The sequence below is a fragment of the Orbicella franksi genome, chromosome 13 (assembly GCF_964199315.1).
Source record: "Orbicella franksi chromosome 13, jaOrbFran1.1, whole genome shotgun sequence".
NCBI classification, from domain to species: domain Eukaryota; kingdom Metazoa; phylum Cnidaria; class Anthozoa; order Scleractinia; family Merulinidae; genus Orbicella; species Orbicella franksi.
In genome coordinates, this window is record NC_138157.1 from 10,451,954 (window position 1) to 10,476,190 (window position 24,237).

At 40.1% G+C, this 24,237-nt stretch overlaps 4 protein-coding genes across 5 annotated transcripts in view; all 4 read right to left on the reverse strand.

Moving 5' to 3' along the window:
* LOC145465016 (uncharacterized) overlaps nt 1-24,237 on the reverse strand; it is a 286,590-nt gene that overhangs the window by 195,024 nt on the left and 67,329 nt on the right. The window lies entirely within an intron of this gene.
* Nucleotides 1-24,237, reverse strand: part of LOC145465339 (uncharacterized) — a 191,500-nt gene that overhangs the window by 118,500 nt on the left and 48,763 nt on the right. The window lies entirely within an intron of this gene.
* On the reverse strand, nt 6,036-10,395 carry LOC145465493 (uncharacterized). Its single transcript, XM_081449274.1, has 2 exons — nt 9,513-10,395; nt 6,036-7,539 (listed from the first exon to the last, which is right to left on the reverse strand). The coding sequence occupies exon 2, from the start codon at nt 7,524-7,526 to the stop codon at nt 6,924-6,926; it is 603 nt and encodes a 200-aa protein (XP_081305400.1). The 5' UTR covers nt 7,527-7,539; nt 9,513-10,395; the 3' UTR covers nt 6,036-6,923.
* Nucleotides 10,630-17,846, reverse strand: LOC145465686 (uncharacterized). Of its 2 annotated transcripts, none has more exons than XM_081449455.1 (2): nt 13,439-17,846; nt 10,630-13,294 (listed from the first exon to the last, which is right to left on the reverse strand). In XM_081449455.1, exon 2 carries the CDS (start codon nt 13,197-13,199, stop codon nt 12,429-12,431), a length of 771 nt encoding a protein of 256 aa, XP_081305581.1. In that variant the 5' UTR covers nt 13,200-13,294; nt 13,439-17,846; the 3' UTR covers nt 10,630-12,428. The 2 variants fall into 2 exon arrangements, with proteins under 2 accessions (XP_081305581.1, XP_081305582.1); XM_081449456.1 differs by having other exon boundaries at nt 10,630-13,297.

Genomic DNA, 24,237 nt, shown 5'->3' on the forward strand with positions numbered 1-24,237 from the left:
CCTGAACGTAACTAGCAATAAGTCGGTTTCGAAATATTACAAATCCTACCCAATCGCTTCGAGGCTCAGAAGAAAAAAAAACAACAAAACATTGAGTTCACCTGACTTCGATATACCATCGAATCTCCGGTTGCGACCACCTCTCGTAATCAACAACCTCTCTCCTCAGCGAACAGTTTTCCAAAATACCAAAAGTTTCCAAGTCAAATCATTATATTTGGAACCCCTTGTAAGCGACCACCTCCCGTAGGCGACCACCTCTCCTAACATATTAGCGACCAGTTTTCCAAAATACCGAAAATTTCCAAGCCAAATAACTATATTTGGAACCTCTTGCAGTAAGCGACCATCTCTCGTAAGCGACCACCTCTCCTCAGCGACCAGTTTTCCAAAATACCAAAAGTTTCCAAGCCAAATCCCTTTACTGGAACCTCTTGTAAGCGACCACCTCTCGTAAGCGACCATCTCTCTTGAGCGACGGCGACCATTTTTAGAGATAAAAGTTTAAAATTTTCGATCTGTTGTTTTTAACCTCTCGTACGCGACCATTTGATAGATAATAATAGAGAAAAAATTGGATGACTGAGATGTTCTAACATTATCGCATTAATTCCTGGATAGTTTATCACCTCCCGTAAGCGACCACCAAGGGTTGAAATTTTGGGTGGTCGCTTACGGGAGGTTCGACCGTATAAATATACACGAAACTGAACCTATTTCCTAGTTTATCATGGATTTTTTTTTTTTTTTAAGGCAACGCCAAGCATGCTATCTTTGTTGTTTGAAAGTATATGCGATACTAGACATTTAGATTGTTTTTTTTTTCATTATCTTAACAGAAACTTGCGCTCAAATAGAACTTAAAAGTACTAATTTACAAAGGTGAAATTCATATTAATATCATTTATCTTTCATTGTAATTCAGATTGCGTACAAACCTGTGAGATCCTCTGAAGTCAAGTTTCACCACGGCTAATTAAATAATTACTAAATTAAAGGACTGACGATGAAAACAATAGCCGTGCGTATTTTTACGTCATACTGAGGTAGTTAGCTATATTTAACCTCTAAGCCTCGCGTTCAAAATGCATATTGTAAAGTTCTATTTTGAACAACTCACACAGTAGTAAAGGTGAAAAGAATGTCAAAGTGAAAACAGTATGAAGATGCCCAAGGTTCGAGAAAAATTTTGCGCATTTAAGGAATTAAGGCATTAAAGGAAAATTTTGAGCAAATAAACATGCATAAAGGCGTAAAGGCGTAAACATGCTTAAAGCCTAGCTATCACTTCATCAGTGCAGTCAAATCGCCTGAAGGGTTCAACTTGAAAATTATGTTTAACCGTTTGATTCAAATTTCAAAAGTTCAACTTAAATAATAGAAATTCGCTATGAGCTCATTCTCTATTTACGAAATTTAAAGAAACTACACAAACTCTTAAATTTGATAGACATGCATGTTTCGGATACTCCGTAAACATCGTCAGTTTTAGGATGTTTACAACCTAGTGACAAAGATTAAATGTACGAAAGGTGATAGAGAATAAGAAAGCTAATTACAAACAATATGAGGACTAGACGATCCAGAGCGTTAACTCGGGCTTCGTACCGCAGTATCAAATCGTACATTACAAGTAAGCCGATTGAACTCAATAAAAGTATATGAAAATAAAATACAAAATCAGGAAATTTTAACACAAGATTTGCGCTTAGATATTTACTATTCAAGTTGCTTCGTTAAGTATCCTCTTTGTCTAATAGGCGATTTGCATGATGGCGCCATTTGCCTACAACTACCAGAATCGATTCGGAATGAGAACAAAACGCCGTGTGTGACATTTGCAACCCAAATTAATGAAATTTTGCCGGGGCAAAATTGAGTTGCGCTTGACTAACGTATTTTCTCGCAAAATAGCCTTCCCTCGATTAATCACACCCCTCCTATAATCGCCCCTCATTTGGTGGAATTATTTGAAACTGAATCCAGGTATCCAGTAGCATGGTTGTTCAGAAAAATAGGAAAACTACGATTAAAACAATAAGAAAAATAGGAACTTTCTTTCAAAGAAATAGAGGAATCAATTATACCACTTTGATGGACAAGATTGTCTCCCTACAGCCCATCAGCTATCCCAATCCACTGCTTTAGTCCATCAACAGGGATACAAATGTACCCATGACGACGCAATCATTTTGTTTTTAAAAGTTAATAATCTTGAGCAGTTCTTAGCTCTCATTGTGATGACAAAATGAGTTTGTTTAACACAAGATTATACATAGAAAAAAATAATTAAGAGCAATCGGCATTCAGTTGTCAAATTTACATTTGAATATTTTCTTTGAAACAAGACTAGTGACGATTCAATGAATTCGTCAATTCGAATTCCCTGGTTTCAACAGTAACAACTGAATCACTCCAGCTTCATCTTGTCCACTGCAGTGGCGGATCTAGGGGAGGGGCCAGGGGGGTCCGGGGCCAACCCTTATTTTGGGTTAAAAACAGAAGAAGAAATCACAGAAGGAAGAAAAGCCGGCAGGGGCCAGTGAAACAAAACCGCCAACCCCCCCTCCCCCCCCCCCCTAGCTCAAGGTCTGGATCCGCCACTGCACCGTATGTTGAGAAACTACCCTACCTTTTCAAAACTTCAACCTCAACGCAGATTATATTTACTTAAAATCACCAGTTAACTACTGACGGTGTTTACTGATAAAACAATCAGAAGAGGGAATCAGTACAGATAACTATCGTCAAACGTGTAATATATAAAACATTGCAGCGGTGTCGGAAATTCCAGCATCTGTTCAACAAAAACAACTGAAACAGTGAATCATTCCTAAGCTCTTACAATTGTTAAGCTTCTATTAGGTTACTTTTAATTTCTTCACTGACAGATTCAGTCAATTTTATAATCTTGCTTGAACGTTACGTTGTGATGATGAAAGTGCAAGAATTGGCGGCCTTCTTCGCTAGAGTGGACGCGGCGATAAATTAGACTAGCGTCACACTATCAGTGTCAATGCAGTCATCACTGTCACTGGCGAAAACTTCGTCTTTATCCTCTCGCTGATAAGATTGATCCGCCAAATTGATGATCACAAAGTAAATGACGCCAATGACATACACAGCCATTCCAGCGGAGATTAGAATATTCTTGCCAATGGCTGAAGATGACCTGAGATCAATGCCTATGCCAAAGAGAACTGCTCCCGCGGTGACAACAACCAGCGGTAAAAGACAAAGACATGTAACACGCAAGCATGGAGACTTAACAGTTTGTTTGGTTTGGCCGCGTTCTGCTGGCGAGATGGCGATAGAGCGACCATGAACTACTCCCACCATTCTGTGTTCACTCTTTTCACAACATCAATGCAATAATATCTTGTGCCTCGGCCTCGTCAAATTTATTGGTGTGAGTAGGTAACAGCTGCCATTCTTGAGCAGGAACAGCTGTGGCCAAACAAAAACAGATCTGCCGGCTCGGATAAGCTTATGTGCAAAAGTCTCCTATTTCCATGTGGTTCCATGTTGTTCTACGTTATCATACCTTATCGTGACTCGTTTATCGCACATTGTACGGTTCAGTTGGTAAGAACAACCATTCTCAGCAAAGTTGTGGGAGTACCCGCCGTAAACCAAATTTCCATACTGCGGTGGGTGGGTAGCCCCCCGAGGGGGGAGGTACTCCTTTACATTGGCTATGATAGGTATGTGCGGCCCAAAAGGGTAGGGTTTTCGGTCGTTTAGGTCATAAATAGGGTGTCAATGTTGGCCACTTTGGTCATAAATAGGGTATAAATAGAATTTTTAAACGCCGTCTTAAATCTTGTGTTAATAAATTTTTTGGTTTCGTTAATCTCAGGTTGATTTTTCGGAACACTTGCCGAGTTAAGTCCTTTTTTCCTTGCAAAGATCGTTTAAATCGCTCGCAAAAATCTAAAGTCGTATACAAAGCCAGCTGCTGGGATTGTGACGCTTTCTATATCGGCAAAACAAAGCGACGACTGCATGACAGAAAGGTCGAGCATTTTAAAGCCCTTACGCAAGTGGGTCACGCTTCCGCTGTTGCTGATCACGCAATCTCCACCGGCCATAACATCAAATGGGACCATTTCGAGGTCTTAGCTAGTGGACGATGTGATTTACATTGTAAAATAAAAGAAACATTGCTTATACGAGACTTAAAACCAACACTTAATGACAATGCTAGCAGTGAAAAGCTGTCACTTTATTAGCTATCACCTTTTGTTTTCGTTATTGTTTAGTTAGTTACCGGTACCTCGTTTTGTATTTTTAGGTTTTAAATCTTTCGTTTTTTTTGTAACCGCCACTTCTGAAGATGCGAGCTGTAGCATGCGAAACGTCAAGAAAATTTTATATTGTTGTTCCAAACCACGCGTAGTTCATGTGTTATGTTTGTTGCCGCTGTTTGCATTTTATTTCTTGTTAAATTGAAATGGCCAAAGAACAAGAGCGTTTATGAAATAGGGTATGGTTTTTGCACTCTAGTCTTGAACTAGGTATGTTTTTTAGAAGAAGCTACTTTTTCAGGTCATATATAGGGTAGGGAAAATCGCAGATTTTGGTCATATATATTTGGTCGGCCCTGTATAGTGGAAGACGTAACTGCGACTTCGGGCTTGAAAATGCCTCAGTCACAGTTATCCACTATACGGACCTCCCACGGCTATATTTTGGCGCCAAGAGGAGGCTATTGTATATATAGGTGCCACCGCGGCCGTACTGACCTGGTTCAACTATTTACTGGAAGTAATATATCAAACTTAACGCCGAAGACAACATTTCATCGCGTTTCCGACAACTTGAAGAGAGTTGGAAATACGAAGCGCAGCAGGAAGGTTGTTCATATGAAATCACCAAGTTTTTAATGTGAGAGGATTAACTTCATTACAAAGTAAAACTTTGGAATGAACGGAGAAAATATAGATGTAAAAATCGCTCTGAAAATCACATACCTGAACCACCGTCGTGGCCGATGATTTTCGTAGAGGATTTCTTAAAAATGAGTTTTAAAGCTCATTTCAGTTCAGAAGTAATATACCTATTTAGCATAAATCTACTAGCGTTCTATCACGAATACCGTTCTCTGATTGGCTACGATACTCACTATCTATTCTGTGATAGATAGTAAGTAGCGTAGGAGCGTGCCCTTGTGAACAAAGTGACAGCCGCTTCTTTGCGTTTTCGAAGGCGGTGTGTGTGAAGAGGGTTTCGATAAAGTTTTGAATGACTAGTGGATTTATACTAAAACAATTAGATAATTCGCGCTCGATTTCTATCGAGCGACAGTTGACTCGGGCTGCGCCTCCGTCAACTATCCCGCGTTATAGTTCAACACTAAATTTTCTCCGATTCTTATTGGTTTAAATTGATAGTGTTCATCCGTGGACTGAGACACTATCAGCCCATAATGCCCGTCCGAGGAAAATACGCGGATGGATAGTACTCGTCCGTGAAAAAATTTTCTGTACACAACGGGGCTTATAAAAAATAAACATATAAAATTGTATTAAGTTGGTTTTGTTTATTTTCCTTTATAAATGTTAAATTTGGCTTTCACGGCTTCCATCTAAAAAAGTTGAAAGTAATTCGATAAGATTTTTGAACTGGCGCGCGGAAGAAAATTTAGTGGTGAACAATAAAGACAATAGAGTGTTTATGTCTCGGAACTATATCGGTCTGATAGTTGCCCCTCGGAAATTTAATTTGATGTGCTTAATTGGGTAAATATTTGCTTAAGAACATCAAATTTTCGCGGGGCAACTATCAGCCCATAGTTCCTCGACAGAAACACTCTATTGTTTAAATAGAAATCTCGAGCTCATAATCTAGTTGTTTAATATATCGTACACACCTTATCCAAAAATGGCGGCCAATTTATTATTCTTTTGTTTGCGTATTAATTAGCCCTCTTTGCCTCATTTTCACTTCAAAATTCTTTTGTATTTTGTACATGTTGACGAGGCAAAGGGGGCTAATTACCATGTAAACAAAAGAATAATAAACTGGCTGCCATTTTGGAATAAGGTGTATATATTTTATGAAAGAAACCAATTACGTACATCAATAATTGAAAACATTGATTCGATACACGTTCACGCACGCACGCAGCCTTATGGCGCTTTTGGGTGTTGTGAATGACGAGTATTTCTTGTGAAATCTTGTACATGATCAGTTCAATTTTTTAATTCTCTAGGTTCATTCTGTTTTTGTTTAGAGCTTCATTACAACAACACACTGTGCTATATACAAAGAGCGCAAGTAGATGAGGTGCACATCATGGAACGCGACAGCTTGTACACATTATATTTTGTCAAGGATACACACTCTCTTTTATAAGAATATTGCTTTTCCGGGCCAGGCTTAATATTCTTATCTTTCTGCCAATTTTGGGCTAAAATTATTCTTGTGAATATTCTTACATTATAGCGTATGACATTTTGTCTTAGGATGTACATGTATGGAGACTATTGATGACGTGGAAGTAATTTTTGGATCGAGCCAGAATGCAGGCAATACAGCATGATGGGCTATTCGGGCATCCAACTAGATACGGCTAGTGCTGTTTTTGTTGTTGTTGTTGTTTTTGCTTTCGCTAGTTTTGTCGTTTAGACAAAGGAAGAATTTTATACGCTTTGGTTAGTAACATATTATTGTATTGCATTTACAAATTTTCAACACGTGGAATTATACTTCTTTTCAAAATCTCAACCTCGGGTTTATTACTAAAATATTCTCAAAAATTTGGCTAGTTTCAGCCTCGATCTTCCTTTAAAATGTATTCTTATGTAAAAAAAAAAAGAAAAAAAAAAAAAAAGAGTGTAGAGTGAATCTCCTCTCTGGTCTGATTCTCCACCGGGGAAGGATCGAGGAGACAACTCAAGTACGTCAGAGCAACACGATGATCACACACCAACTTCGGTGTATACTGCGCATGCTTCTTCGTACGAGGGGGGGATCTCAAACAAACTCGGATCCTCGAGCACTACCAACACGTCATTGCTATCCAACATAGGCGCGACAGCTGGCAGTGGGGCAATGGAACGTCCGGGGTCGGCTTCCTCCTGACAGGGACGCCTGGGCGGAAATCTTGTAAAGATTGATCCTTGCTGGTTTTGTTGGTCCTCGTGATCGTCCCCAGGGAATTCCGTGGAGCAGTTACTTCCAACGGATATCTCAATAGTAGCAAATTCCGCCGTCAGATCTAACACGTCGTTTCCAGAACGCTGGGCTTTCAAAGCCATCTTCCTCTCTTCGCGTTGACTTATTTTGAATCCGATGCCTAAAAGAACGCCGAGACTGAGAATGACGCTCCCGGCAGGCATCAGCAGCACTCGGCTTCCACTGTCAACTCCGCGTATCGAAAACGAGGTGATTCCTGCTACAAAGACCACCAAACCGAGGCTGGACAGCGCTATGGCAACAGGACGAACTAACCATCCCCAGGCGGAGGCTGTAGACGAAACGACAGCTGTATCATATGTATTTCTTGTACTGCCGTCGGCCATGCTTCAGGTAATTCTGCGGATAATTAACAGTGATAAGCAATTTTTGGATGTGGCTGAGTATGATATGAGGAATTATACAGACTTCCGAGGATATAATCCACCTCAGTCTTTGGTGTCGGCGGATAATGCCCTCCAAGGTCTGCGCACTAAATTCTTCAGATTACGAAAGCCAAGTTAAATGATTAGACTGGAGACAGTTTTAATTGCGCGCGATTCTTCGATATAATCAAGCTTCATCAAAGTCGCCCCCTCCCCTAACCCCATTCAATATCTCTTGGTCCGAAAACCAATGGGTACAATTTTTGAGTCCAAAACACTTAGCAAGAGGGGTGGGGAGGGGGATAATCACCATTCCTTTAACGGCCTTTTGAATATTAGTGACGGAGTGCGGCATGAAGATGACAGTTGTTGTTGTTGTTGTTTTTTTTTCAATCTGTCTCAACTAGTTTAGTCCAGAGTTGTGGGTTCGTTAGGTTTGGTCAGCATTACAGTTCCGAGACCTGACTGACAAACATCATATCGTTCCCAGGGCTATCCCTTTGAGAATGGGAGGGGAGGGAAATGCCCATGGCATTGGCTGGTCATTTGATCATCAAACACCCGAAAATTCTGGGTGTAAAAATTTACGACATGACGAAGGTGTGAAATAATTTCCAAGCAAGATAATTTAATTACACGGTAACTTTTCGATAAACAGCCACCTTGGATTAGGTTTGTCCCTTGTGCTCGTAAAATGCGGGAAAGCTGTTCACTGGACTCTCAAAAAGTTGCTAAAAAATCGCCCCAAATCCAAACAATTGCTATCTAAATTCGAATAGTTGCTACCTAAATTTCATTATATTTCTTATGTAAACGTTCATTAAATGCTTTATTTTTCCGTCTTCGCAATAATTGTTTTCATCGGTCAAGCAAAAATAGCTTGAACCTAACTTTACAGAGTTAATCGCAAATATGGAAGAAATTTAAGGACACTCTTAAGTCTAACGGAACAAAACACATGGTTTATTTGACGTCTTGCCGAACGTCAAGTGACAGGTTATGTGTTCAAACTTCAAAAAGTCGTTAAACATTCAAGAAATTCGCATAAATTGAAGTTTTCTATGAAATCGTTAACTTTTTCTTGACGTTGCTAGAACCGTAAATAAATGCTCCAACCGCCAAAAGCTGCTCAAAAGCTGGCTAGCACAATCGGGACAGGCCTACGCCTTGGATTAGCTCTAAACCGATGCCACTTTTCTTCTTTTTGCCCCTCCTAATCTCTGAGGGAAAACAGCTGGGAAAGAGGCAGTGGAGTGCAAATTTCCTGAGAAATCACTGATAAAAACTTAATGTCTCCTGACATGTAATTGACGAAAATACCGGCAACCACTCGCAGATTAAAGTCATGCGACCTTCAATGTGAAACTAATACTACGGCAACCAATTCGAACCTAACACTGAAATCAAACTGTTTGTGGTAATAAAGTCATTACCTCGAAAACCATTTAATCGAGATCTTTTCCTATAAATGATCGAAAACAATGGTATTGTCATCGCCGGAAAAACAAAATCGATTGAAGAACAAAGGAGATTTACATTTACGCAATTTAAGACAGTACGTTTGTGATTTGCATACGTAAGCATTTTCAAAACGTTTTGCGTCACGCTCGCTTTGTTGCCATCTTTTGCGAAAGTGTCGCTTGCTGTTTCGAAGGAAATTTTAAGTTGTGGAAGTATCAGGAAAATATATTTTTATGTATATTCGAGGCCTATCAGTCGTCGGTACATCAGAAACATTCGCATTCTGGCAGGGCTTATACCATGTATCAGCATGTACGATAATTGCATTTAATTTGTAGCTATATCAGAGTTTTCCGCCTAAAAACAGCGTGAACTTCACGTAATGGATTTTACGAACCTTTGCATGTTGTACTTTTATTCCCACTGGCCGGTTTAGAACGAATTTTACTCAGTACGGTGTGCGAAACTAATATTTCGTGTACTGACCTTCAATGAAATGCCGTTCGTCAGCGCTGTGTTTTTTTTTTTCACAAGTGCATATCCCCAAACATATCGAGCAATGTCGCGTTGTAATACCAAAAATTTCGACGGACAGCGGCACGTTTCAGTGCAACATTCAGTATGTTGTGAACGGAGCTTACTTCGACTGTGGAATTTTCCTGAGGTTCAGTCGGAACAGCCGGAAAGTTGATGTTTTGTGCTTAGCAGTGCAGAAGACTAAATTATATTCAAGTCGGCAGGGTCCTTACGTCAAGTGCCTTGATTGGACCGGATGACACATAAAGGGGAATTTCACCCTTTCAGTTTCAGAATACAAAAACGGATAAGACTATGCAAATAATCACGGAGCTCCCAAAATTCGAAAGGTCGTTTATGTAATACACCTTTAAGCCTAAACCCACGTTTTTCTAGATATTCTTTTATTACAGTTTTATCTAAGTATGCTATGGATTGTTTTTCGTTGAATATGCCCGATTTCGCCTATTTCCCTTGCATGGCGGCTACAGAAGCCGCCATGCAAGGGAAATACGAAACACCAGAGATAAGATATCAGACAGTTTTTTTCCTTTTCTTTTTTTATTATTTCTTTTTTTTGGAAAACGTCAGTTGAGTGGTGGGAAACGAAGCATTTTATATGGGGTTGGCCATAAATGCAGACAAAAATTCAATGATGAACGCAAGCATAAACAGAATACAAACAAGCTGACAAAAGAAAGCAAGTCAAGATCGCTTTACCCACTTTACCCTTTGCTCGCGATTATGCTCAAATCATTTTTTTTTTTAATTATTTTTTTTATGTGTGTGCTCAAATCATAGTGTCAGGCGTGTAAACGAGTGACGCAGTGAAGAAAATAAAGCAAAACACCTGCCCGGCCTTTGTACATTAAATCATTTGACGGACTTCCGTGTTGGCTATCGCTATTCAGGTTTTAACCTTAATTGCTGGGCTGTGACCTCGTAAATAAACTGCAGTTAAAATTCACTCCATATCTTTATTATAATAAGCATAAAATTCATCCCTTGTATGGTAATCTAGGTAGTGTTGATGTCTTGATAAAATACGGTACATTTTGAATATACTCAGAGGTCTCCTATTCCCTTTGCACGCACCTGAGTACACCATGGTAATCAAGAGGAATGTTAAAAACTGAAGATCTTTTATAAAACGTAATAAATGAGTCGTTGCGTATGGTTTTCCTGTTGATTATGAGGCGAACGACGATCTCGTTTCCAATGCTTTTCCCTTTGAAATTTTAATAGGAAAAGCCCTGGGAACGAGGTTGGGGCGAACGAGTGACAACTGCGACACGCGAGTAAGCGCGCGAAACGTGGGGAGCGAGCGCAAAATGTGCGATAAGCGATCGCGAACGCGAGCGAGCGAAGGTGTGGCGAGCGGAGTCTCTGATTCCATGCACTGAGCTTCACCGCAGCGAGAAGTCAATGAGCCCGCGTATGATTTTCGTCAGCTTATTGCACCATGCTGCCTTGCTCCTGCTACCTTTTAATTGGAAACTCTCTCGATCGGACTTGCAGAATTTGTTAAATTTTTTAGTACGGTAATCATTACAAGGAACGATGAAAGTTCCTTTCTACCTTTTTCGGCGTTGAATTCGTTCAAAGGTACAATTAGAGCACCATGCCGGCGTTTGGTACATTTAGTTTTATTTCTACTCGGGGCCTGAATGGGACTTGTTATGCTCCTGTGTCGAATTAACGAATATACTGAAATTCATGACTAAATTAAAATAGGTTACTTTCACAAACATTTAAAAATTATAGTAGTTCAACAATAAATATCCGTATCTCAGTGGTGGTGGTCAAATCTGTGGAGGCTATTACTAACACTGGTTTTTTATCTACATGAGTGTATATTTTTAACCGCCTAGGATGAAAATTCTTATTTTTCGGTCGATGTTTCGGTCGATTTTTCGGTCGATATTCTTGTCATATCAAACTTTGGGTTAGGATGTACATTCTTAGATTATAGAGTATAGTACATGTATTTCAGTTAAATTAAACGGACCAGGAATCGACCAATCAGATATAAACCTGTACCGTGCCTGGATCGTCTTACACGGCGCGCGTGTCGTTATAGGTAAGTTTTTATCCGTCGTTTTGATAGCTAGTGTTGTTGGAAAAAGGAGAGAATTTGCCATACTTTGCAATGGTAAGATACAGTTCATGAAAAAAAAAAAAACCTTATGTGCTTTTGTTGCCGGTAGTTTATTTGACACCAGCACGCAAGCAATATATCTTAACAAAGCCTCAGCCCTGGGTATATCCATAACATATTCTTAAATTTTCTCATAAAGAGATTCTTGTAAGATTCTTTATAAAATTATACAACAAAAGAGTACTACTAAAGTAACTTTAGTTAGCTCTTTCGATACTCTGACCTCTTCTCTATTTACAAATTTATACTGGCATGCTTCGATGATCCTAAACAATACAGTTGCAGTTGCACCTAAGCTGGATGCATGGGTTAATTATACCTAAGTTTACAAGCATACGAAAGCCAATTAAAAAGCAGTCTAGGACATGTGAGATGAACATAGTTATACAAAATCGAAAACAAAGCGCGAAAAAAGGGTGAAAAAAAATTAAGAAAAATTTGCATAATACGAAAACAAAACGTGTGTCCTTCACGAAATTATGTACTGCTTTTAATTCTGACATCATCTGCTAACTACGAGTTAGTCTGTAGTCTGACGTCATTTAATTAAAAACGAACCCGAGCAAACTACAAATAACGGTATTGATGTGAGCGCAGCCTTTAAGTACTACTTAAATAGCAATTAACCGAAGTCATTAAGCGAACAGCTCTTAGCTATTCGAGAGATTTCTAGGTATTACAGTACATAGCACCTATAAATGTTCGTCTTATGTAGATCCTTTAGATGTTTAGACAAAATCCCCATAGGGTGGTGGCGAGTCACATAAATACGATATGCTTCCCGCACTGTTGACTACGACAAAATCGTACGGTGGTGGAGAAGGTTTAATTATAGTTCTGGGATAAAAGCCCGCGCGCACAAGTGTTGCGTTTGACGCAACATGCTGACAAGGCAGTTGTCGAACATTGTCAGACCTAAAAGACGTTTCATCAGGTTGTCCCTCTAAAGACGCAGATTGTCTTTCGAAGGAAGGCATGCAACCAGCATCAGAAGATTGAGCGTTTTCAGTTCTCAAAGACGTCCCGCAGGTACAACTTAAAGTGACACGGGCCGCAGATTCGTAGGACTCGCTGATGTCGTACGGAGGAGGGTTATCAGGGCGTCTGTCGTCCACAGCAGTATTAAATCCCGGATAGCCGGGAAGATATGGAATAGATAACGTAAAATCTGAGTCACTTTGAATGATTCGCCCAGAATTTGCCGCTTCTGTGGCCACCTTGGTCCAGCCGCATCCGAATCTACGAAGTAGGTCACAGACGACCGCCAAACATGCGCCAGCGATAACTAAAACCACTCCGACAGCGGACATTTCAAAGTCTGTTGAAGCAAATCCTGTCACAACAAAAATAGTCCCAACCAGTAGACTGCCAACATACGACAGGAAAAGAAACAACCACCAGTCAGAAACTTTGATACCAGTAGAGTTGAAGTGACATAAAGGTAGCTGGCACAATCGTCGACTGCAATAACCACGGCTTTGAGCCTCCACATTCGCCATAGGAACCTGTAAGTTCGTGACTTGTTCCGCGCTGTCCTTTCGGTTGTTTACAAATCGCTATTCGAAGGCTAGTTTGACAGACACTGGCGCAATCCCTGCTGATAAAGAAAATCGTAACATAATTTTACCAGGGCCTATTCTACCATCGGCTGCTTTCTCTTGACGACGAGAAAAGCGAAACCATCGAGTGACGGTAATAATCACAAGACACCTGGCAGAAGTTCAAAACTTGTACTCACCGCTTGAGACTCATAAGCTAGCTGTCAGTATTTGGTGATAAACAATTTCTTCGCTTTTAAAACAAAATTCAATCCTTTGCTATTTTATAGCAGGGAATTAAATCGGCGAGAAAGCGAGGGACCGCTCGGCGGTGACCCTTAGTGAGGCGTTTCTGCAGAGGTTTGAATACCGACGTCTGATATCGAGAAAAATAAACCCAGTTTGCCAGTGAAAGAAAACTGCAAAATTTTGTCACGTACATACACGTGCTCAGTGAGTGCACTGTCTTATTGAAATTCATTCTTGGTTTGCTTACATGACATATCCCTTATTTACATTCATGGCCATGTTCACGCGATACAAAATGTGAGCGCACTTGCATGTTTATCATGTGTTTGACACGTGCTAGGCAGGTGTCACTCTGATTAAAAATGCGAATCGCCGCCGGCAACGATGTTGACATGCGAAACATTAACAATTCAATACCACCTTCCGAAGTGATATTGCTTTTAAAAAGCTTGTGTTTTTCGCCGGACATTACGTAACAAAATTTTAAGATCACAATTAACATCTATCTGCATTTCTTGTGTTTGTCTTTTATTTCTTGCCTCTCACCTTGCAAGAAAACGTGCGAGCCCGCTTGGGATATTTCTGTGCTAAACTACAGCTTGATGAGAAGTTTATATGAAATAATTCATATATGAACTGCGGTTGTAGATGAAAGTGGAGAATGATCATCTTCCACGGGAAGATATGAACTCAATAAATTGACCTCGCTCCCAATGTGTGGCTTCATAGCTCAGTTGGTAGAGCATCGCACCGGTATCGCGGAGGTCACGGGTTCGAATCCCGTTGAAGCCCTGATTTTTTCAGGCTTCTTCTTTCCAATTGCTTAAATTGGAAAATTTACTGCGATGATCATTCTCCACTTTCATCTACAACCGCAGTTCTTATATGAATTATTTCATATAAACTTCACATCATTTCACTCCTCACGGGAAGATATGAACTCAATAAATGAATGAGTTGCCAGTAATCGGATACCCGTGTTTGCGAAAAGAACTCTGGGATCGTCAGGGGGCAAACATTGCAAGTCGCTAGAAGGAAATGTATGGCGAAAAGTTGTTTCGACGCCCAAAAACATGGTTTTGGACAGAGATCAACGCTTTTTCGCCGTTGTTTTATCGCAAATTGATTTTGGCAATTTTGATACTTGGAAAATGTAAGTTTTTGTTTGAATAACCGTCAAATAAGTGAAAAAATTTACCGATAAACTCCCTTTTGCTTACGTGAGGTTTATTGTGAAATACATTGAAGAGAATATTGAAAATTTCAATACACGCCTGATCTCGAGAGGCTACCCGGAGCAAATGGTAGAAAAGACCCTCCGAGAAGTTAAATATTAAGACAGAAAAGAAGCTCTAAAACAGAAATCGAAAATTGCAGAATGAACTACTACCCTTTGTGTCGGGCTATTTCACTCAACCGTCAATACCAAGCTTTGGAAAGCATAATCACGCACAAATGGCACTTTCAAATACAAATACTTAGAGATATATTCAAGGAGCTACCCTTGATCTGTTATAGAAATGGAAAATCACTGAAATACGTGCTTGTAAAAGCAAAACAAAGGCTTTGAGCAACACAGTAGCCACACAGCATGAGTCGCGCGGACTCATTTGTCATTAAATCAACCCCTGACAGTACAATGATCGCCACCGGGCTTATTTCCAGTATTATTTGTACGACTGAGCTTTCAAATAAGCCAAAAGTAGCCTGTACACAACTTAAAAGGCTTTACTGGGTTATTCCTCCGTCTCGATTTATACCTAATTAATTTTGTAATATTTTCAGACCATTACGCGATGTAAATTTCACAATAAACCTCACGCAAACAACGGAGTTTATCGGTAGATTTTGTCACATATTTCACGGTTATTCAAAGAAAAAAACTTACATATTCCACATATTAACATTGCCCAAATCCATTTGCGATAAAAACGACGGCGAAAAAGCGTTGATCCCTCTCAAAAATCGTTTTCTTGTACCTCGAAACAACTTTTCGCCATACATTTCCTTTTAGCGACTAGCAATGTTTGCCCCCTGACGATCCCAGAGTTCTTCGCGCAAACACGGGTATCCGATTACTGGCAACTTATTCATTGACCTCGCTCCCAATGTGTGGCTTCATAGCTCAGTTGGTAGAGCATCGCACCGGTATCGCGGAGGTCACGGGTTCGAATCCCGTTGAAGCCCTGATTTTTTCAGGCTTCTTCTTTCCAATTGCTTAAATTGGAAAATTTACTGCGATGATCATTCTCCACTTTCTTTAAACTACAGCTTATCACAGCTGACCAAAATATCACATTTAATTAATTAACAGAGCGCAGCGCTTCGCGTGACGGGCACGAGTCCGTCACAGCAGTCAGTCTCGAGTCACGGGGACGTGACCACGATGGAAAAATATGTTCCGCCAGGAGCCATAATCGGGGACGGAGACCGTAAGCGCGCGCTATTTCTAGTATTGGGGCTGTCCCTATGATATGGGACAATTTTTCTATTTTTAGAACAAATTGCGCCATCATGTACGGCACACGCGCGTGCATGCTGCGTGGATTTTTGCGGTTATAGCGCGGGGAAATGGCGTCCGAAATTCCCGAAAGGTTTGATGCTTTTGGCCCACGTTAGTTATGTCCCGCTTTATATCGCTGACCAGGTTGTGTTTCGCTGCTTCTGTTACAAGAGCTCCACATTACTCCACTCTAAGTTTCACATATGTTAAAGATTAACAGCTTTTCCATAACACAGCAAAAAACCAGTTGGATACATTTGGATATAGCACGGTTTCAGGACTTCAAAGTTTCCCTCCTCTTGCCATACGCTTGCGAGGATTTCGCCAGAGTCTCGACCGAAAAGTAAAACAAAGTAATTGCAAGTTTGAGTTTCGCCTGAATTGTAAGCAACGCTTGATGCTTTATCAAGACCCAATAAGTGACAATAAAGTTTATGTCTGTGGATGCTGCTCAGTTTTGTTTGTGTAAAAATCCAATAAATTGTCTGTTGTCGATGAATAAGAGCGCCCGCCGATGCGTGTTTTGTATAATCAGTAAAACATGGCAAATTGGACTTCCCCACTTTCGTGTGAAAACGTACATCGAACTCATATAATATCTCTAGTCTTTAAATACGTTTAAGGTTGATAAATGTTTGAGAACATATTAAAAGCTTAGCTGAAAATATGTGAATACAGCATAAATAATCAGCAAAGTTACGATGACGCTTTCCGTCTTTAATCAACTCGAAAAACGATTTCGATTTCGTTGGTTGAGTTATCAAAACTCCTTGTCTATTTTATTTTCGCAGTGTAAAATTTCACTATGTTAAAGAAATACACATGATGTTAGTAGCCTTTTGGCGTTGGTGAAAATTGTTGTAGCATCTCAGCGCAAAAGACAACGAAAGAAATCTTTGTCAAGATTTGTTGACAATTGAAAACACCGACTCGGATTTGAAGGTGCACGCGCTACACCATGCAAATGAGCTACTTATGTACGCGTCAGACTTTCCTTTAAAAAGCTTTTGCAAACTCGCCAAACAAACAGAAGCAATAAGAAACTATCAAAAACAGGGTTTGGTTATGATTAAACATTGTTTGGGAAACTCTCAAATTAACTCGATACCAGAGTAAAGAGTTTTCTTTCATAACTTTTCTTTACAGAACAAACGCAAAAGCTTACGCGTTCAACTAGCGCGAGCACATATTATTATTCATTCACAACGCGAAATTGAAGTCTTGATTTCGACCCTGAAAAACTGACCTCTTCCATCAGCTCAGAGCATAAAACTACATATAAGAGCCCTGTATCTAATTCCTTGCCTTATTCCCTGCCATCGCTGTGAAAAATCTGCGAGAGAATCTCGCAACTCTCACCATTTGATCACGCAACGTGACAACATCCACGCGAGAACCCCCGACACGTGCGTGGATCCGCGCGGATATATGACGTCAGGATGGCGCAATTTGTTCTAAAAATAGAAAAATTGTCCCATATCATAGGTGCGCGCGGATCCCAAGACTTACGGTCTCCGTCCCCGATTATGGCTCCTGGTTCCGCTTGTTGTCAGGTGACTCTTGTCTTCGCAACGCAACGCGGCGGATTTGAAATCGGACATTTATCCAACTGCGCTGCCGAAGCCGTTTCTGTTTCGCTTTTCAGGCAGTTTTCGGTAAGATTGTGTTTTAGCGGGTCTTACAGTAAATGAGCTGGATCTCGGTTATCAGTCCGTCTATTTCTCAGCCGCAAGTAAATTTTTTCAGATGTCCGATCACACATCTCTGTTTCCATGCAGTTAAAAAAGGCGTCACTGCTCAGCTGGCAGTTAAATTGTGGAACAGTTCTTAGCTATCGTTTACATTAAACTCCACCAGGCCCTCTAAGCCGGCAACTGCTATGCTGGCAGTCAGTTGGGAGAGGTGAGTGAATATCATAAAGATGGTAAGATTAGTTTTATTTTCTTTACCTGTCAGTAACCGAATGCAAATACTTCCGAAACAGATAAACAGTTTCTATTTTCTTTCTCTTTTTTCAGGGAGGTGAATGACAAGAATTGATAGAACGCCAGTTTACAAATTACATAACAGTTGCCTCTTTCAGAACAAAACATCTTTGAAACGATCCACGTGGCCTGCAACTGACACCCACATTGGAAAGCGCACGTGATAGCAATGCACCGCCGCTCTCGACCTCTTATGTAAACAGAAAGAATAGATCCTAACGTAGAAAAGTGTAGAAGAAAGCTTCCAAGTTAACAGAATCGAGGACAGTTGGCATAACGAGGGATCCACCATAGGACAGTGTAATCAAGGTATCCTGTTCCTAGTTACGGATCCTTTGTTAGACCGGCAAACGTTCAAGCAAAGGAATGTTCTCACGTGCATTGAAAAAGGCAACCCCACGTGAAAGGGGGAAGGGAGTAATCTATCCTCCTAGGTAGACATTCTTTAAATGTCTTCAATGGAAAAATTCTTTGAATGTCTGCGCTGGAGGAGAAGAATTATCACTGATTTTTTTTTTTTTTTTTCAAGGCGGCTTCACTCTGTGCACTGAGATTACTCCATGCCTTGTGCTTGTCTTGATCTTTATGGTCACATCACTATCAAAAACCAAACCAAAGAAATGTAATTTCTTCTGCCTCAGTTGTGAAGAATGAAACTGAGAATTGACAGGGATAAATTGCTTTCAACGACTAGCACAGCAACTCAGTCGTAAAACGAGCCGCGAACTAAAGTATGGACGCGCGGCTCTGGCAATGATCTTCGAATCTAAGATAACAGCTGAAAAACAAAACCAAAAATTGCGATGCGTCAGGACAAAACTGAAAAAAAAAAGAACAGATGTTGAGTTGGACGTAAAACTCGTGACTCGTGTTGGTTTTTCGTTACACTGCAAATTGAGCACGTGATTTTTGGGGGGAAAATGAAATGCGTCAATCAGCAAATTTCCACTGGTTTCTCTTTATTTCTGGTAGCTTGTGAAACTAGCGGGATTTAATTCGCGCACGAGTTTTTTGGGGCTACAGGCCAGGAGGAAAGATTCACGATTCTCCTCGCGGGATCACCGCTTTCGTTAAAGGCTCCGCCTCGCCCTCGCACGAGTCCCGCCACCTACGCGGGCTATATTTCTGATAAATTTCACGCGCCGTGCTATTCTTTAAGAATTGCAGTACAAAATATTTGAAGTTGTAGGCAGTTTCGGTGCATTTCTAGAAATCAAATGTCTCACAGAACTTTATAGTATAACTCGTCAACTTTGTTTACATCCGCGGAGGGGGGGGGGTACTCCTTTTTATGGGCGGCCCCAAAGGGTAGGGTTTTCACGGAACCGTTTTGGTCATAAATAGGGTATCGATTTTGGCCATTTTGGTTATAAATAGGGTATGGTTTTAGCACTCTAGTCTTGAATTGGGTATGTTTCTTAGAAGAAGCTACCTTTTCATCATTATCGATAAATGGGTTAAGAACATCAGGCTAAAATTTGGCTAGTAAAGCACCATATATATATATATATATATATATATATAAGAACCAGTTCAGCCTGATAAATAAAACATGCTCCTGTACAATAAGAGAGGGTTTCGGAATAAGAAAGCAATGTAACTATGGTTACTGCTAGACAATGGTGGTCCGGTTGAGTTAGCATGATTGTAAGAAGTATTTTAAAAAATGTTGAAACTAATGTTGCATTTCTACTCGTTAATGTTAACTAGACAGACAGATTTTTATTTTATTTATTGAACTGATTTACTGATTTGCGAAGTTTAAGAACATATCAAGAACATCTTCAGGCTGATTTCTCATTAAGCACCCGATAAATAAGAACTAGATCAGCCTGAACGCCGAAATCATGTGTTCTTATATGCGGGTGTTTACTGTATAATATGGAAAATCACTGTTAAACGATATTAACTAGAATAAGGGAAAAAATTGTTGATTGACTTAAAAACAAAATTGGGGCGATGTTCAGCTCTCCAAAAGAGTACAGGTTCCAAAAAAAGCTTCAGCGGGAGTAAACAAACGTACGCGTGGAGGAAGCTTCGATGTAGGTCCAAGCAGTTAGATGCGAACAGCTTTCACTGAGTCAGCCAGCAAAGTTGAGTTTCATTTCGCTCGTTTTCCCCAAATCATTGCTTACCCGATCAAGCCGGAGCCATAGATAACTATATAAAGAAGGTTTGGAGAGATTAGCATATCGTGACAGAATATTCTTCTCGGAAGTTATCTTGATTCTAGGCATAAGTTACTGTGTGTACTTTGCTCTGTACAGCTTATGTTGAACTTTGGACTGTGGATTGCTTGGCGCTGGCGAGCCGGGTTTTTGTTGGCTTAACTTTTGAGTGTTTTTTTTTTCTTAGCACGTGGGCTTTACCGCAAAAAATTATAATAATAATAATGATAAAAATTAAAGAATAAAAATTAAAAAAGACGGTCATTACGTAATACAGTTGACTCCCGCGGATAACTCGGCGAACCCTTGGTATACGTAACTGTAGTTTCTTGCGCTAAGCCGAACCGAAATTGAATTTGCTTTCGTAATGTTACACTCAACTCTGCAATATACCTGATTGAAAAACATGCCATTTCATTCCTTGATTTCCGGTCTTATGTTCCCGGCCTTCTCTGAATAACTCGATGCTCAAACGTTTTTCGGTCGATTTCCTTGAAGGTTCAAATTGTCGGAAGTAAGCTCTGTAACAGTTGTATCTTTTACTGCAGATACTAGCTTGACTGGCTGCCTTCGAAAACTAGCGTGTTTCACAGGATTAGCTGATGTTACGTAATATACAGTAATTGTACTTTGTATTGGCTTTTCTAGCTTTGCTGTTGTCGAAAAAAAATAGTGTGTTTTACAGGATTAGATAATGCCGTTACGTAATATAATATATCATATATATATATATATATATATATATATATATATATATATATATATATATATATATATATATATAATGTAATAACATTTCTACTTTTTACCGGCTTTGCTAAGTCTCGACTAAGTTTGCTGCTGTCCGGCTAAATATAAAGCAGGATGTGTCGAAAACGAAGACCCAGAAACGAAGACCGAAGACCTAAGACCCTGTGGTCTAAAACGAAGACCCTGTGGTCTAAAACGAAGACCCTGTGGTCTAAAACGAAGACCCACTGGTCTTGACATTTGTCGCGCGCTCAGATGACATTAAATTTATGCGCTACAGAAGTGAGGGATGCATGTGAGAGTGATAACGTAATTTTCCTGGGAAAATCAAATTCTTGTAGCACGTGGTGAAAAATTTGCGAGTCACGCACAGTGGACCTTTGCGCCTTTATATGATAAGTACAGTAAAGCAAAGTAATTAAGTCACCTCATCATAATTTGCTCATATGCATTTGAAAAAGGGAATATTGGTGACGAGAAATTATACTAAAATCGCCACTAAAACGTATATTTCTATACTGTTGGAATTTCATTGCGTTACACAATTTGACACGACTGAGATAAAGCAACTGTCAAGTTTGCCGCGCGCTCAGATGACATTTTAATTTATGCGCTACAAAAGCGAAAGCAAGTTAGCCTAGTGTATAGTCTTTCCTGCAGAAAAAGAAGGTTTTAGACCGGTGGGTCTTCGTTTTAGACCAGTGGGTCTTCGTTTTAGACCAGTGGGTCTTCGTTTTAGACCAGTAGGTCTTCGTTTTAGACCACAGGGTCTTCGTTTTAGACCACAGGGTCTTCGTTTTAGACCAGTGGGTCTTCCTTTTAGACCACAGGGTCTTAGGCCTTCGATCTTCGTTTTTGGGTCTTCGTTTTCGACACATCCGTCCGAATAGTCTCTCTTAGGATTAGCTGTGTCATTAGTTTACGTACGTATAATATATTACTTGGTCTAAGCTATTACTGTTGTCTCGCCGGACGTAATATAACAGTTTTGCAGTTGCCGTAAAAAAGCGCGCGTTTCGAAAAAATGGATCTCACATTCTACTCGGATAAACACCTGTGGCGTCCAGTGTCCAGTTGTTGCAGTCAACTCGATCATGCTGACTGCCTGAATTAATGAAAAGGGTACCGTAAGTGTGTCACATGCATGTCCGGTGCTTCCAAAATTAATTTATTCATCTAAATGACTCTAAATATTTTCCTCTACGTCAAGGTGGCATTGCCGGACTTTGATTATAACAACGACTAACGGTTCAATATTTTATGGTCCTCTATGGAGTTATTATAGCTCTTTGTGTCTCATTCTTAGTAATACAAAGTCAGTGCCCTGGCCATGGGTTGCCCAGCATCTTTAACTTTGACTCAAGTTCGTCAGGAGCTCATAACATGGACTCCTGATTCGTCAGTACAATATTGAGCATGATGTCAATAATTCAGTTTTCATCCTTTCTTCATCCTTCTTCTCCTCGAAAACTGACCTTGACTGGCGGCAAATGAACGCAAACCGATTAACTCTGCGGAAGTCGCTTGACTTGCAGACACTAGAAATCCGTGGCTAAGTCTGGATTTCGACCTTATCTAGTTTAATTTATCCTCTTCTTAACGCAGCTCCAAGTACACATACACGAAAATAAATTGAAAATAATTACAGCGTCGCTCGTCTAATGTTATATACTAATGACCCCTTGATCGCATTTCATCAGCTAAATAATTATAAACAGCGTCGTTACAAAATCTCAGGTAAAATGAAAAAAACAGAAGAAGAGCTATGTTATAGCACTCCAACCCAGTCACGTGATCCTAGTTCAGTATTGATCACGGATACAATGGATATTTAGCCATCAATCTGGTCAGGATTGCTCAACCTTTGATCTACTGGACACATGAAATCAACACGGTATACCATTTACTGAGTTACTCTCTGACACAATGAAATTAGTAGCTTAATGATTAATTATCAAATGTGGATTTTCTTATACTGTACTGATCAATAACTATAAAATGTATCGATCAATTTGAAAGTTCGCGGGAAACAACCTCGGGCAATTTCCCAAGTACAAGCATTTCCACTTTCGAAGTTTTGCAATTGGTTGGTTAAGTTCCCGTCTCCAGAGCTATTGCCTCTATTGCCTCACCTATTTATAAGCAGGAAAGGTAAACCTTTGCTAGGGTTAACCTAGCAGGAGGGTCAAAGAGTTTAACAGCAAAATTTCACAGGTAGGATAGCCCTACTACCCGGGACAACTTTATGAATGTACATGAACAGAACGGCCGACAACTGAAGTGCAGTCTGCCAGCGAACTTGACTTTCCTTTCTGTGCTGCCTATTCTTGCTGCTTTGCAATTTTTCCAGTCTAATGGAATGCTCGTGTTACCTTGTTATTACTAGACGACGACGCAAGTTGCTGCAATACAATTCAGCACTGTGAAAAGACGAAAAAGAGTAATCTGAGGAAGAAGATTAAGATGAAAACCTGGCAATACAGATCAGTGGTACAGGACACTATTATATCTCTCAGTTAGTAGACGCGCTGTGATTGGTCAATTTAGAGGGCCGTATTCTACTGTACGGCCCGCTAAAATTTAAAGCCGTTTTTAATTTGTTGCCAAAATGTTTCTTGATTTATCGCCAAGTCTTCTTAACTTTTTAGCAAGTAAAAGGCTAAAACTTTCTTTTACTTCTGAAATTGTGCATTAAAACTTGCTAACGACTCAAGAGTTACTTAACAACGATTTCAGATTGACTCGTTTTGCTTTCGAGGTGCGTCAGAAATTTGAAGCCGTTCCGCGTGAATAGAAATCGTTCCTGAACCCGTCAGACACACAGTAGAGATATAATAAATATATCTTACCGGCTAACCTCGTCTTCTTGGTCCGTACTGTAAGGTACGGATCCTCGTTTTCCCCCTTCGATTTATGGTCCGCGCGCTCCGCGCTTGGGCCATGCATAAATCAATGAGGAAAAAACTCGGTCCGTAACTTAAAGTACGGCCCTCGAACTCGGTTAGTAAAAGGTACTTATTGGAAAAAAGGATTCCAGAAAGCGGATGGAAGAAAGATCATGGTCCTTGCTATTGAAGTGATGATGACAGTTTGTTAACGACATCAAAAGGGTCTGGAAACCAGTGAAAAGTTGTCCAGGGTAAGGGAGTTGTCCCAAGCAGAGAGTTTACAAGGCAGATAGTGTAACCCTGGCGCTGGAGTAACCCTTGGTTACCTTAACGCTAGGGTAAACCTAGCACACTAGGACTACCCTATATGCTCGATCCTAAACAGCCCCTAAGACTCTTAAACAAAGGTCCATTCGTCCAGTGCATATATCATTGGTAGAATGACTTAAGGTCTTC

What these genes read in the sequence shown, in the direction of transcription:
- LOC145465493 (XM_081449274.1), bottom strand. Translation starts at nt 7,526, where the DNA reads ATGGCCGACGGCAGTACAAGAAATACATATGATACAGCTGTCGTTTCG.
- LOC145465686 (XM_081449455.1), bottom strand. Translation starts at nt 13,199, where the DNA reads ATGGCGAATGTGGAGGCTCAAAGCCGTGGTTATTGCAGTCGACGATTG.